Source organism: Nymphaea colorata, chromosome 3 (genome assembly GCF_008831285.2).
Source record: "Nymphaea colorata isolate Beijing-Zhang1983 chromosome 3, ASM883128v2, whole genome shotgun sequence".
In the NCBI taxonomy this organism is placed as follows: Eukaryota; Viridiplantae; Streptophyta; class Magnoliopsida; order Nymphaeales; family Nymphaeaceae; genus Nymphaea; species Nymphaea colorata.
Genome location: NC_045140.1, coordinates 4,921,450 through 4,937,844, shown reverse-complemented (window position 1 = coordinate 4,937,844; position 16,395 = coordinate 4,921,450). Strand labels below are relative to the sequence as shown.

Below are 16,395 nucleotides of genomic sequence, written 5' to 3'. Positions count from 1 at the left end.
ACCATGAGAGAGCTACGGCATTTTTAGGACTTGCGGGGTATTACCGCAAGTTTGTGTGTGGATATGGGATTATAGCTTCTCCATTAACAGCGCTCACTAAAAAAGGGACAATTCAAGTGGGATGAGAAGGCTGAGGAAGCCTTTGCCAAATTGAAAAAGGCTGTGTTACAGATGCCAAATTTCCAGCCACCATTTGTGGTAGAATCCGAGGCTTCAAACGTGGGAGTAGGGGCTGTATTAGGTCAAGATAAATATCCGATAGCCTTTTTCAGCGAGGCCATGGGAACAGCCTTCTGTGCAAAATCAACTTATGAAAGGGAACTCATGGCCATCGCTATGGCAGTTATGAAGTGGAGGCACTACTTATTGGGATGAAAATTCATAGTGCTGACAGACCGCAACAGTTTAAGGTCCTGCCTCCAACTTCCAGCGATGGATCTTAAAATTGATGGGCTTCGACTTCGAATTGCAGTTTTGCAAGGGGATGGAAACTGGTGCTGCTGATAGCCTGTTACGGGCAGCAGAATGGCAAGCTGAAACTATCCTCCTAGCCTTGTCAAGGGTTCAATTGGACCTGTGTGAGCAAATCAGGGCGTCTTGCCAGCGTGCTTAATCAGTTCAGCGCATCAAAGATCAATTATAGTCATCCCCTCACCAAACTTATGGGTACGAATGGAAGAATCCTTACCTCTATCGCAATGGAAGGATATTTATCCCTCCTGAAACTGACCTGCCAGCAATACTCTTGGGTCATTTCCATACTGTTAATGCAGCGGGACATGAAGGGCCTGAAGGAACGTATAGCAGGCTGCGCCCACCATCGTTTGGCCAGGCATGAAGAGAGCCATCAGAGAGTATGTTAGGAATTGCGACGTATGCCAACGCAATAAATATAAAATGATGAAGCCGGCTGGTTTACTGCAGCCACTACCAATTCCGGAGCAGATTTGGAAGAACCTCTCTATGGATTTCACAGGACTCCCCCTCTCGTGATGAAAACCAGTGATCATGGTGGTGGTAGATTGCCTTTCGAAGTATGCTCATTTTGTGCCCCTAGCCCACCCATAGACAGCCAAATCTGTGGCTAAGTCCTTCCAAGACTACACAGGACGGTTGCATGGAATGCCATGCTCCATCAGTGACCATGACCCCCTCTTCCTAAGTGCATTTTGGAAGGAATATTTTCAGCTACATGGCACCAAGTTGCAAATGAGCACTGCACACCACCCCCATACGGACGGGCAAACGGAGGTGGTAAATAGATGCTTGGAGACTTACTTACGCTGTTGTTCAGGTCAGCGACCAAGGCTGTGGGCAGACTATTTGTTGGGGGCAAAGCTAACCTACAAAACACATTGGCATTCTTCAAAGGTAAGTATCCATTTGAAGCCGTGTATGGGAGGCCAGCCCCAGATGTTTGCAGGTACCAACCTGGTTCAGCAAGAGAGGAAGAAGTAGACCTGTGCCTAAGGTGTCGTGATGTTGTGCTTAAGGATCTCAAGGAGCATTTATCAGCTGCCTGGAACCATATGGTGATACAATACAATCGAAGGCATAAAGACCAGCAATACAATGCTGTAGACTGGGTCTACTTGAGCAGACCAACCCAAGGAGCAGGATTCCACCTACCTAGGGGGTACAACAAACTTGCCCCATGTTACGTCGGACCTTATCAGATTAAGCACAGGATTGGATCCTTGGCATATGAACTACAGCTTCCAGAGGGCAGTGCCATACACCCAATCTTTCATGTATCCAAGGCACTAAGCTTAAACCCTGCCCTGCCTCTATTGCTGAAGAGAAGGCCCACACAACCCCAATTCTGGATGAACATCCTTCCATATATCCCTACAGACGACTGAGACTCATGAAAATCAGGAGTAACAGGGGAGCAGAACAAGAATGGCTCATAGAATGGAACCATCACAACGATATCCCTGTTACCTGGAAACAGGCTTAAGACATTCAGCAAAGGTTCCCAGAATTCACACCTTGAGGACAAGGAGTCGGAGAAGGAGGGACAAGTTGTTAGAGCTGGACCCGAACCCCTCGAACTGTCTTTCCTTTTTATAACATTTCCTTTGAAAGCATTTGAGTTCCATGTTTCTGTTTGGACTTGAGTGGGTGGCTATCACCCTGTTTAGTCAGTAGTGGGACGGCTGAGTAGTTAGCAACTAATAAGACCCAATACCCTGCTTAGGGGATATATACTGAGCTTAATGGGGATTGAAAACCCTAAGACGACATACAATTGCTTGTCGAAGCTGGGCTTCTCCTAGGGTGTGTGAGTGGGATTAAGCATGGGCTAACAACATAGGTGTGTGATTGTTCTGTTTCCGCTACAAAAAAAAAAAAAAACTTGTATCTATTTCCTTTTTGTGATTAGTTGTGTATTGAAGCATTACACTTTAGCACGCTATAGGAAAAAAATTGCAGCCATTGAATATAACCCAGCTCTTATACTATGATAGAGTTTGGAAGAACAGCTGCCATATTCTATGTTTCAGAAAAGCACTAAGAAAGAAGATGACGAGGTGTACAAGAGTTGGTCTAACGACTCTAACCCTTTCCTTTCCTTCCATTATAAATAGACAACCAAAAACAATTTTTTCAAATCCTTTCTGTTCCTCTCCCTTCAAATCTTTCCATCCAGACAAGCTGTTAGGGAGGAAGGGAGAGAAAGAGATGCACATAACCACATCTGCTAGATACACACATCCACACATGTTACTAGAAAAGAAGAAGTGCAAGAGAACTAGATTCTAGTCCAAGCATAAGATGAACATCATAAAATTAGTGAACAAATTTCATTTTCTTTTTATCTATGTCATGGCACAAGACACTCTTACAAATGATATTTGGCACGTCCATACAAAGACTGATCCTATGAGTATTGTCCACAATCTCATAAAATATTAGAAGACGAAAAGAAGATGCAACTTCCAAATCCATAGCAGAGAATATATAATGATGCTCACAAGAACCAATATAGCAAAAATAAGAAACAGCTAGTTGTCATTCTAACTGAATAAATAGGTAAAGAGTCCTCTAGCTACCGTGACATGACATGGAGCAATATTTGCCGAAAGCCGCCAATCCACATCTTTTTCTGAAGGTGAGTAGACAAAAGTTGCGGCCAAAGCATTCACTTTTTTCTCATTGCTGACACTCTTAATTAGATAAATAGAGTTAGCTTGCATATAAATACTGATATAGCAATACACAGGAAATAAATCATGAAATAAAACAGACCTGCACAAGTGATCCTTCAGGAGAAGACAAACCCCAAAGCTTTAAGGTCATGTCACATTGGATGCTTTTTGGGTAAAGCCTAGCAGACACTTGAAGTTGCTCAAATTTGCCACATAGGATCTCTGTTTGCTCAATGTTTATTATCCGAGCAGCAGCAGTCCCAATGGAAACATTCACCAGATATTGCATCATTTTTTCCATATCTTTTCCAGAAGGCCAAGCCAATCCTTCTTCAGTCTGATAACTCAATAATTTGTTGATTGCTTGCCATTCTTCTTTTGTTAGCCTTTGTTCCTCTAACAGATCTGCCCCTGGGGAGTAGCTCAACGCAACTGACTCCTTGGATGATGCACCCCTAGAAAACATACAGAGAATTGTGAAATGACTCCAAACCCAGCTAAATATTACTAGTGGCAAGCAATAGCATTTGCAAAAGCAAAAACATCAGGCAATATGAATTCATTTCCAGGTAAAAACCATCATCAGGTTGAGGAAAGAGGAAAAATACTAAATAATGGAAAGCAAGAACTGGGAACATCAAATCCATCAGGTAGCACAATCTTATTTCCATGTAAGGAACCATTCTCAAATTGAGGTCAGCATACCATCCAAATGACCACCAGCTTTTCTTGCCACGAGATTTTTGCCGAGCTATTTCTATTGTCTTCACTGTCTCAACCTTTGCATGAGCCAGTAACCTACAGAAGATAAATTTGACAATATGCTACGCATCATAGAGAATTGGATGATTGCTTTAATCTTGTTTCATTAATTGAAATATTAAAAGTTCAAAGATGCAAGCAAACCTCCATAACAGGATAATCTTGGAGTCGAGGTCTCTCTCTATGTCTCGTATTTCTGCATTGTCTGCTAATGATATTTGTTGAAGAAAATTTGCATACAGCTGAACATACCTTCTCCTTAGTTGACAAAGAGACTGCACCCGCTCCCATGATAACCTATAACTGACAAAAAAGTGAAAGTAATAATGAATGGTCGTAGTGCATCACAATCTTATCTCAAGCAGGCAAGAAAGTAAAATTGTTGAAAGCAGTATTTTACATAACGTAACCTATGAGAATCTATGCTATAAAGTTAACTTGAAGAAAAACAATACGAAACAATCCTCATACTAGCTTCAGATGTGTAACTACCATATTGTAAGTTACAGTAGAATATGTGGTGTACCTTATGTCACTTACACCTTCAAAACATAGAAAGTGATAGAAATGTTTTCCTTGAATTTAAAGTTACTGTTGACATGTTATGTATGACTGGGTCCGGGTCTGGACCCGATCCGACCCATTCTAAAGGGGCAGTCCACGTTGGGTCCTATTTAAGTAACCTTTGTAACCCTAATTAGTGTGTTAATGAGAAGTAAGAGAGAGAGAGACCATCATCTCCCAATATCGTGGTTTTTTTCTTCCTGTTGAGGGTTTTCCACGTTACATTTTGTGTTTCTTGTGCTTTTTTTTCTTTCCAACATGGTATCAGAGCCGAGTTTATGAGCTTTTTTTTTGGACGAGAATCCAGCCGTTGCCGATGGTGCACATTGGCATCGACAAAAGGATCGAACTTGCACAAGACCTGCCACCTTCCTCGCCGTTGTCTTCCCTATAATCGTTCGTTTATTGGTGTTGCTTCCCTTCTGGTGTTATCGCTAGCGTGAAGTTCCGCCATTGCTACAGCCTGTCGCCCATCATTCCAACCTTCCCTGCTATCGTTCATCACCCCTTTCTATTGTCACTTGTCGCCCCTTCCTGCTGCCTCTGCTACTACCGTGAAGCTCCGACATCACCTCAACTATTCCCAGCATCGTTGCTATCTCCGCCACTGGTGCTAACGTCGCTCCTCTACTACTGCTATGGAGCTCTGGCATTGCCCCCATCGACTCACTGCAGTTTCGCCTGCTATATTTTTCGTTGATTGTCGACCAGAAGCAGCCAAACATTATCTGCCAATACTACCATCTTCCACCGTCGTCATCCTTAGGTGTCGTCATGGTCTCTGCACTGGCTGCACGCCCCTCTGCTATTTTTTTTTCTGGTACTCATAGTAGATTGTGGTGCGTCTTCTTGTTGTAGTGAAGCAGCAGTAGGTGCTTCCTCCTTAGTAGGACCGACTATCAGTGAAACGTATACTCTATTGATTTACTGTTGTATTAGGATGGAAGATTCGAGGAAAATCATTGTTTATACAGGTGTCGTCATGGTCTGCACTGGCCGCACGCCCCTCTGCTATTTTTTTTTCTAGTACTCATAGTAGATTGTGGTGCGTCTTCTTGTTGTAGTGAAGCAGCAGTAGGTGCTTCCTCCTTAGTAGGACCGACTATCAGTGAAACGTATACTCTATTGATTTACTGTTGTATTAGGATGGAAGATTCGAGGAAAATCGATGTTTATACGGATCAGTTAGAGGTCGGGAACCCTAGAACTGAGAACATTCTTGTTCAAATTACCACTATTCGACTCACCAAGGATAATTATTTGCATTGGTCTTCTGCCATCACTATGGCAATCGCTGGTCGGGGGAGAATCGCTTATGTCAATGGGAAGAGGACTGAACCACCTAAGGCTAGCCCAGCGTGGAACATGTGGTTTCTTGAGGACAACCAAGTTAAAATATGAATTGTCAACGTGGAACATGTGGTTTCTTGAGGACAACCAAGTTAAAATATGAATTGTCAACTTTGTGTCCTCTGATATTCAACCTCTCATTCTTCATAAGAGGACTGCCCGGGATATGTGGGTTATCTTAGAACAGATATATGGTTAGAAGAAAAAGGATCACTGTGTGTATCAAGTGATGAAAGATGTATATGCTTTACAGCAAGGAGAGTTTTCTATCATTGACTTTTATGCGGCAGTAAAATCTAAATGGGGGGAACTTGACTACTACTCTAATGATACTTGGAATTGTCCCCAAGACCAGACGGCGGTATTACGCCAATGAATGAAAGAACATGGTGTTTATGTTCTTGGCAGGGTTGAATGACAATTTCGAAGGCATTAGAAGTCAAATTCTAAATTCATAACAAATGGTAAGCATTGAGGATGTTTATTCTCACATTGAGGCTGAAGAGCAGCGACGTCTTGTTATGACAGGAAAAGAGGAGGCTTGTTCCCCATGCAATGAGCAGTTTGCCCTTGTTAGCCATGCTCCTATGGGGGCTCCCCGACCCTCTCGGAAGTGTACTCACTGCAAGGAATCTAGTCACACCATTGAGTTTTGTTGGGATCTTCATCCTAAGAAGAAAAATAGTCGTGGAAGAGCTTCTAGTGGAAAGAAGCCTATCTCTGATACTGTAAATCTAGCTGGTGTAAAACCAACAATCTTTGCTGATCAGATTCGTGAGCTTCGCACATACCTGAGCCGCATTGATACTAGTCAAGTTGAGTCACCAGATGATGTGAAAGTCAATCGCACTCTTGCAATCCTCGGTTAAAAAGGTAATTCTTGTGTAGGAGAGTGGATTGATGATAGCGGTGCTACGCACCACATGACCAAAAATCCTAAGGTTTTTCATAAAAATAAGCTCTCTTCTATGAAGGAGCGGGTTTTTCTTACCGATGGTTCATCTAGCTCCGTAGCCGAAAAAGGGAGTCTCTCACTATTAAACAAGTTCTTGGTTGATAATGCCTTACATGTTCCTCACCTTTCCTTTAACCTCTTGTCTGTTAGCAAGGTTACGAAAGAATTAATTGCGAACTTACTTTTTCTGCTAATCATTGTATTTTGCAATACTTGGTGACGGGAAAGCGGATTGGGATTGGTTTGAGGGTTTGTATCGATTACCCATGTGTGTTGCTACAACTCTCTTGACAGCAATTAACAAGATGAATAAGAGTAGAGAGGACTTCCTTCAGCTTGTCTTGCGGTGGCATGAAAGATTTGGGCATCTTCCACTCAGAGTGCTTAGACAGTTGTATTCTGACTTATTTTTCAGTCTAAATATGACCATGTTATCATGTAATGTTTGTCAACTGGCTAAACATGTTAGGCTACGTACCTTGTTTCTACAAGCCATTCTAATGAAGTATTTGCTTTCATCCATTCGGATGTGTGAGGCCCTTCGGGAATTCCCTCTTGTCATGGTTTTCAGTACTATATTACATTTATAGATGATTGCTCTCGTAACAACTTTGTCTACTTGCTGAAGGACCGTAGTGAAGTGCCCAATTTCATTGAGACCATCATCCTTATGGAAACTCAGTTTGAAGATTCTGTTTAGACCTTCCGCTCTAACAATGCATGTGAATATACGTGCCACTCTGTCGATAATTTCTTTCGACAAAGGGGAATTTGTTCATGAAACGTCCTGTAGTTATACCCCTCCTTAAAATGGGGTTGTTAAACGAAAGAATCATCAGTTGCTAAAGGTCACCAAGGCTCTCTTATTCCAACAACATCTTCCAAATAAGTATTGGGGGATGTTATGCTAACCAGTGAGTATTGGATTAACTGTATGCCTAGTCATGTGTTGAATGGGCGTATGCCTCATTCTATATTAGCAAGTACTCGTGAACCTTATTTTCTTCCACCTCGGCTCTCTAGTTGTGTCTTGTTTTATCCACAATCACAGTCTCAATATCAAAAAAACTGACCACAGGTCGATTAAGGACATGTTTCTTGGTTATTCTTCTACTCAAAAAGGATATAAGTGTCTATACCCTTCCATTGGTCATCTATATGTAACCAAAGATGTCTCCTTCCTGGAACATGTTTCATATTTTAGTGAGAATTCTCTTCAGAGAGAGGTCCACAAAAAAGGAAGAGTATTTCCTAAGTCAAGAGATTCAGTTTACAAACTTTCTGGAGTACAAAACTGAATTTACAGACTTTCTGAAGCACAAAAAGGATGATGATTGCTCAACTAGAGAGGAGCATGACCGCTTGTTTGGGCAGGTTTATTCCAGGAGAAGATCGATTGCAACGGAGCTAGCTGGTGGGTTGACTGGTGATACTGATCCCAATCCTAATCCTACACCTTTCTTGAATGATCCAAGTCGTGCCTGTGAGATGTTAGTTGAAGGTAGTCAGACAGAAGCTGGAAATGAAGAGTTACACATTGCTCTCAAAAAAGGTATCAGGTCGTGTACTCAACAACCTATTGACAATTTCATATTGCATTCTAAATTGATCAAGAATTACAAATGTTTTATATCATCTCTTTCTATAGTTGTGATTCAATGTTACTAAGTTTCAAAGTAATCCCAAGTGGGCTCATGCAATGCAAAAAGATATGGAAGCATAAAAATAGAACGTGGGAGGTGGTAAATATCTCTAAAGCAGCCCATCTAATAGGATCCAAGTGGGTCTATACCATTAAATATAAGCCAGATGAAAGTGTGGACAGAAAGCTCACTTGGATGCAATGGGTTTAGTCAGAAATATGGGATTGTCTACTTGTTGGTGTTCCTGTTACAAAGATGAAGACTGTCAAGAGTTATCCTCTCCTTAGCAATAATAAAGGAGTGGAAGATGTATCAACTAGATGTTAAGAATGCATTTATAAATGGAGACCTCGAAGAGAAAGTATATATGGGCATGCCTCCAGGATATGAGGAAGTTGAAAAATGTTGCAGGTTGAAAAAGGTCTTGTATGGGCTCAAGCAATCTCCTCGGGCATGGTTTGAACGACTCAAATTTGTAATGAGACAACATGGATATCAACAAGGGAATGGAGATGACACTCTCTTTGTAATGAGAAAGAAGCACAAGGTAACTCTTTTGTTGGTATATGTTGATGATATGATTGTCACAGGTAATAATGAAGTAAAATAACGAAGTTAAAAAAACTGTTGGCTATCAAGTTTGACTTCAAGAACCTTCGCAAGTTAAAATATTTCCTTGGCATTGAAATTGCTAGGCCAGACATAAGTCTTTGTGTTAAACCAAAAGAAAGTAACTAGATTTATTAAAGGAGACTGAAAAACTTGGGTGTAGACCTTCTTCTACTCATATAAATGCTTGCAACAAACTTAGCCTCAGAGATAGGGAGCCCCTTGTGAAGAAGCAAAGAGAAGATATCAACATCTTGTTAAGAAGTTGATTTATCTTACTCTTACTAAACCTGATATTACATTTGCTATGAATGTGACGAATTAGTTTATGCATGCACCCACTAATGTTTACTTAAAAGCAGGTGACAGGATTTTATGTTACTTAAAGAGGAGCCTGACAAGGGTCACTTGTATGTTAAGCAAGACTTCCTTGAAATTGAAGGTTATTTAGATGCTGACTGGGCAGAATGTATGGATACCAGAAGATCCACCTTAGGTTACTGTATTTACTTGGAAAGAAATCTCGTGGTGTGAAGAAGTAAGAAACAGGATGTTTGCTCCTGCTACAGTGCTATTGGCTGACATGGGAATCAAAACTGAAGGTCCAATGAAAATGTATTGTGATAACAAGACTGCAATCAACTTGGCCAACAATCCAATACATGATAACACGAAGCATGTGGAGATTGATCATTATTTTATTCGGGAGAGAATTGATGATAAAGAGCTTTTTCTGCCCTACACGAATTCCAAAGATCAAACAGCTGATGCACTAACCAAGGCCTTGCCATCTACTTCATTTGAGAGACATGTATTCAAGTTGGGCATGTTCGACCTGTATGCCCAACTTGAGGGGGAGTATTGACGTGTTATGTATGACTCGGTCCAGGTCTGGATCCGATCCAACCCATTCTAAAGGGCAGTCCATGTTGGGTCCTATGTAAGTAACTTGTGTAACCCTAATTAGTGTGTTAATGAGAATTAAGAGAGAAAGCAACCGGCAGCTGGTGGGCGCCAGAATCATTTCCTAATATTGTGGTTTTTTCCTCGTTTTGAGGGTTTTACACATTACATTTGTGCTTTTTCTATTCAGTAGTTACATAATCATTTTCAAGGCTGAAAATTAAGTTCCTCAAGAAAAGCATTCTTACACATTTAAATTAGAAAAATTAAATAGGAGGGGATTTCATGGAACAAAAGTCTAGCATGCATGGCTTTTCACATAACAGCCTATATTTGTCTTTCAAAATAAAAAAAAGTCCCCACGTTTTATAACCACTAGGTTGTCTCAAAACTCCACAAGTCACATGTAATAAAAATTTATTTTGATACCCATGTAAGTACTGAGACTAATTTGAGCTGCCAATTTTAATTATTTTTCAAAAGCATGTATGTCGTAGGCCGCATATGCTTTTTATCTTATTATGCTTATGGAATTCATGTTTTCGTATAGACAGAATTCTTTCCATGTTAGGTCAGCACCCTAACCAAAAGATTTGTGGAATAATCTTAGTTAATCAAATGATTTCAACAATTCAACATGAATGTGAGCAGCAAAGTCTTGCAAGGAGAAAAAAGACAAGGACGGTTTGATTTTTTGAGTTGCTTTGTCCAAGCCTTAGGAAATCCAATAAGGAGCTAAACAAAAAGTTTGGAAAGGGCCAAAGATCATGTACATAGTAATAGCAATAACTTCACCCCCAGTCCTCTTACAAAGAAAGCACTTGTCAGAACAGGGATGTAATAACCATCTCTCCTCTTCAGCCAATTGAGAAGACAAAAATGTGTGACAAAGAGAAAGAAGAAACAAATATTAAGAGGTGGCAAGATCCTAACCTAATGGTTGAAGGCTCACCCAGGTGGGTGTCAAGAGCTAAAATTTATTTACATTCATTTTAGCATCACTTTTGATTCAGCATAAAATGTACATGAAAAATTACCACATTTTCTTCTGCTGCAATACCGCCTGAACAGCATAATGCCACCATGCACGAGCATTTTTTGAAGGAGAAGCTTTTGGACGTAAATGAGAAATGTCCACATGTGTCTTATATCTAGAAATAACTTCTAAAAGCTTTATACCATCATAATACTGAGCCTGCATTTGTCAGAAACTAAACTGAGTGAAACAGATGTAACTAGAGAGTGCAAACATTCTACCACACAATAGGTAAAGCAAAACACCACAATAACACAATCCTACCTCCAAAATTGTGATGGAGACATCACTCAAGACAAGGGATGCCTTCTCAAATGGAACATTTGGGTCCTTTCTTTCTTGGTTCCCAAGTCGATGATATTTGAGCACCCCATTGATTGGGGAGACCAAAAACTTACGGTGCATAGCCCATTTTGAGACCAATGAGTTATTAGGACCAGGATCATTGATTCCATCTTCAAAAATCTACATACCAGAAATGAACTATGAGGACCAGGACCATTTCCCGTCATGCAAGAGGTCATCTGAACAAACAGGCCAATAATTCTAACCTCAATCCACTCCTTTGGACTAAGATCCATCCAGTTCTTATCCACTTTCCAAGGCTCACAATCAGGATCATGATACATTGCTAGTCTCTGAAGTTGCACTGACTAAATCAAATAGAGTAGAGAAATATGAGATCAGATTCATGAATTTTAAAATAAGTAACAGAAAGCTAACACAAACACAAAGAAATGTTACTCAATCACTAGAACATCCAACAACCAGGAACATGAAACCCAAATATATCCCGCTGATTTCATGACTATAGAAGTAAATCCATATGCAGCGAAGCACTTTTTCCATCAACAACGCAGTTTTATTTCAAAATAAAATAGCAGAAGAATAAAAAACAACCATCATAGGACAGGTCATAGAGCAATAATAAGATTAGGAAAAGAAAAATAGAATGTTAATCTATATCAAAAAAATTCTAAGCTCCAACCATAGAATCATGTTAACTAGTGTTCATCCAACATGCACAGGAACTTAAATAAGGCCATGGATAATACTAAGCACTGCTTTAAAACTTGCCGACTCAATTCACTTACTCAGCTCGATTCGGTCCCTTACTGGGTCAACCCAGTAGGATTACTCATTTGTGTACAAAACTTGGTGTGACACGGCCAAGTCATGAATCGAACAAGTGCATCCCACCTTCGACTTTATAAGAGTTTAGCAGGTTTACTTAATGGCATGGTTGTAAAAACTCAAAAGTAGCAAGATTGTAAAATTTAAAAAGTAAAAAGTACACAGGAACATGAGGCTTTCTCCGTTTTCAGTGTTCTTTTTCTTTTTTACTGATTTCATGAATCCCTCCTTTTTCCAAAAATTTCTCTGTTGATTTATGGTGTCTCTCTCTACCTCCCCCAATGTCACTCTCTCTCACCCACTCTTTCTAATGACCTGCTTTTTCTCCCTCTCATATTTCAGGAGTCCTTTTTGCTCTCTCTCTCTCTCTCTCTATCTCTCTCTCACGCACACACATGTTCATATTTATGACGCCTCTCTCTCTCTCTCTGTTCTTTTTAAGTGAACCGAAAAAGAAGTGTAAGAGAGAGAGAGAGAGGGAGGCATCATAAATAAATATGAAATGAGATAGAGAAATACACTGCCACGCATTTCTCTCTCATATTTATTTAACACCTATCTCTCTCTTCCCCCCCCCTTTTTTGGATCACTTTCTTGGATGTGAGTTTAATATGTAAAACGAAAAAAGCAAAAAAATAAAATATTATTTAGATAATTAGTTATATGTGGATTTTCTTTTAAGAAGGTCAACAAAACTCGGCCCGAGCTACCCAGTCGAATCCCAAGTCACCAGGTCTTAAAGCATAGATACTATTCAACCTCCAATAATAACTTATCCTACATTTCCAGTAGCAGCAGTCTGGCTGGAAATCTTCGCTTTTCGAAGTATTTCTTTGAAGTTTTTGAGTCACACTCCGAAAACAGATTAGCATTTACATAGACATTTGAAAGTGAAGTGATGTAAGCCACATGGGCATGGGTACGGTTCAGGTACGGGTACGGAGATATGGGTATGTAGAAACACGCAACGGAAAGGAGAAACGGAGAAGAAACACACGATATACGTGGAAAACCTCAAGAAGAAGTGAAAAACCACGGAGAAGCTCTAACCTAGGGGCAACACCGCAACCCTAGGAGAGAGAATATTATTTTCCACTTAATCACCAATTACACAATAAGTGGGATTATATAAGAGGGAGACGTGCCTAGGGTACCGAGCCACTCTCGGTACCCGTGCCCATGGGACCGGGTCCATATCTAGACCCGGTTCCCTATACAAGATATTCTAACACTCCCCCTCAAGCTTGGCATACATATCAAACATGCCAAGCTTGCTCACATTTTTCTCGAATTGAGATGTACATAAGGCTTTGGTTAAAACATCTGCAATTTGATTTTCAGACTTCATATACGGCAGGATCAACTCCTTTGAATCTATGTGTTCCCGTATGAAGTGGCGATCAATCTCCACATGTTTAGTTCTGTCATGCAGGACGAGATTATTTGCAAGGTTAATCGCAGACTTGTTGTCACAGTACATCTTCATCTTCTCTTCCGTTTCAACACCAATATCTGCTAGGAGAATTTTTAACCATAACATTTCTGTAACTCCCATAGCAACAGCCCTGTATTCAGCCTCAGCACTGGATCTAGAGCAAACTTCCTGCCTTTTACTTCTCCATACAACCAGGTTACCCCTCAGAAAGATGCAGTACCCTGTGGTAGACCTCCTAGTATCAGTGCACCCTGCCCAATCTGCGTCAGAGTATCATTCAATATTAAGTTGGTCTTGCTGAGTATATAGTAATCCTTTCCCTGGGTCATTTTTTAGGTATCCCAATACTCTTTCTGCACTCTTCCAGTGACAATCAGTTGGAGCATGCATAAACTGACTCAACACATTCACAGCATAAGTAATATCAGGGCGAGTAAGAGTAAAATAGATGAGCTTACCAACCAACCTCTGTTACCGTCATTTTCCTTCCTTATCCAGGATGTTGTCAGTTTTGATGCTTATCTTTGTACCAGATTCCATTGGAGTTAGAAAGGGCCTACATCCAAGTTTACTTGTCTCTTTTAAAAGATCCAGAGTGTATTTCCTTTGGCTCATAACAAGCCCTGTCTCTGACCGAGCAATCTCTATCCCCAGAAAGTACCTCAGTTTACCCAGATCTTTAAGATCAAATTAAGCAGCTAACCGCTCCTTCATCTTCCTTTTCTCTTCTTCATCGTCACCTGTGGCTATCATATCATCAGCATACACAAGAAGAAGACTCACCAGGCCATTTCTCTGCTTAATCAATAGGGTGTGATCACCATTTCCCTGTTTGTATCCATTAGTCTTCATCACTATTCTCAGTCTTTCAAACCATGCTCTAGGAGACTGCTTTAATCCATACAAGGCTTTCTTGAGATGACAACATTTTCCGCTTTGAGCATATCCAGGAGGCATGCTCATGTAGACCTCTTCTTCTAGATGGTCGTTCAAGAATGCATTCTTGACATCAAGCTGATCCATGCTCCACTTCTTTTGCACGGCAAGTGCTAAGATGACCCTCACAGTTTTCAGTTTGGCAACAGGGGCAAAGGTTTCAAGATAATCAATACCATATTTTTGGCTGAACCCCTTTGCAACAAGACGAGCTTTATACCTTTCCACAGTACCATTCGGTTTGTACTTCACATTGAACACCCACTTGGAACCAACTAAATGAGTCCCCTTGGGAATATCAACTACGTCCCAAGTGTCATTCTTCGCCAAGGCATCCATCTCTTCTGTCATGGCCTGTAGCCATTTAGGATCCTCTCTAGCATCTTCCGCACACCTAGGAATCACAGACTTAGACAGGGATGTAATAAAGCATTTATAATCCTTCCTAAGTTTCGCATAAGAAACAAATCTCTGACATGACCCGGTGCCCTTACGCAAGGCTATAGGAAGCTCTTCATTGATTGGACTTGGTTCATCCGGGGAACTCACAGGATTGGAATTGGTTACATCAACATTCTCAACCACATCTGTCTTCTTCCTGGTGTACACCTAGCCAAACAAGTGATCACAGGCTGTGGACTGATTATCAACAAGGTCCCCGTCCATGTGACTGCCTCTATTATCGCTGACTGTGTTATCGCTGACTGTGTCTGCCACACTGTGACTAGCCTTGTAATCCAAGAAATCCATAAACTGAATCAACTGATTTGAGGAATATTCTTCACTACTGTTCCCTAGTCACTCCCCCTAAAGAGGATTCACAGGAAAGTATGCCTCATGTTCATGAAAAGTAACATCCCGGGAGACATAGACTTTAGAAGTAGTAGGATCAACACATTTGTATCCCTTCTGAGTGGAGGAATACCCCAGGAAGACCGTCTTGATAGACCGAGGGTCAAGTTTTTTGAGGGTGGGACTATGGTCATGAACAAAACACGCACACCCGAACACCCGAGGAGTAAGAGGCCAGGGATTCTGAGTAGGCCAAAGCATAGAATACGGGGAATGACCCTGCAACACACGGGTAGGCATATGGTTAATAAGGTGGGCACTAGTGAGAAGTGCATCACCCCAGTAGCGCTTAGGAACCTGCCGATGGAACAGAAGAGCCCGGGTGACATCCAATAAATGGCGATTCTTCCGTTCAGCCACGCAATTTTGGGGAGGTGTGTAACTACAGGACGTTTCATGAACAATACCCTTGCTTTTGAAGAAATCATCCAGGGATTGAGAGACATATTCTCTAGCATTATCAGTGCGGAAAGCCTGAACAGAGGTCTGAAACTGAGTCTCAACAAAAGCCACAAAATTTTTGACAATAACGGGAACTTCACTACGTTCTTTCAACAGGTACACGAACGTACAACGGGAGTAGTCATCAATAAGAGTCATAAAGTAATGAAAACCACGACAAGTGGGTACTCCCGAAGGACCTCAAACATCAGAGTGAACCAAAGCAAATGGACGAGTGATTTTATTGAAAGAAATAGGGTACGAAGCCCTAACGTGTTTAGCCAATTGACACACTTCACAGGTGAAGGAGACCATAAAAACAGAATGGAAAAGCCTAGGAAACAACTTCTTAATAAACGGAAACGGAAGATGACCAAGCCGCTCGTGCCATCGCATAATGGTAGATCTGTCCTCCATGCCAGACAACTGTCCACTAGTGGCTGAAATAAGAGCAAACGCAACCTGCACGGGCAGTCTGTAGAGTCCATCAATAGCCAAACCAATCTCAATCTTCTGCCCCGTCACCAAGTCCTGCAGAAAACAACGATCAGCAGAAAAGATTACATTGCAACTGAGTTCTTTGGTAATACTGCTGACAGATAACAAATTCACAGGAATATTGG

At 41.0% G+C, this 16,395-nt stretch overlaps 1 protein-coding gene across 7 annotated transcripts in view; it reads right to left on the bottom strand.

Moving 5' to 3' along the window:
* LOC116250249 (uncharacterized) overlaps positions 1-16,395 on the bottom strand; it is a 100,092-nt gene that overhangs the window by 66,582 nt on the left and 17,115 nt on the right. For 5 of the 7 annotated variants that reach the window (XM_031623829.2, XM_031623830.2, XM_031623833.2 and 2 more), the window contains 7 exons: positions 11,526-11,627; positions 11,239-11,439; positions 10,976-11,133; positions 4,059-4,217; positions 3,858-3,950; positions 3,253-3,607; positions 3,057-3,170 (listed from right to left, as the gene is read on the bottom strand). In XM_031623829.2, the coding sequence (XP_031479689.1) occupies positions 3,057-3,170; positions 3,253-3,607; positions 3,858-3,950; positions 4,059-4,217; positions 10,976-11,133; positions 11,239-11,439; positions 11,526-11,627 (1,182 nt within the window). The remainder of the gene's footprint in view (positions 1-3,056; positions 3,171-3,252; positions 3,608-3,857; positions 3,951-4,058; positions 4,218-10,975; positions 11,134-11,238; positions 11,440-11,525; positions 11,628-16,395) is intronic. The other 2 variants (XM_031623832.2, XM_031623835.2) reach the window with 2 other exon arrangements.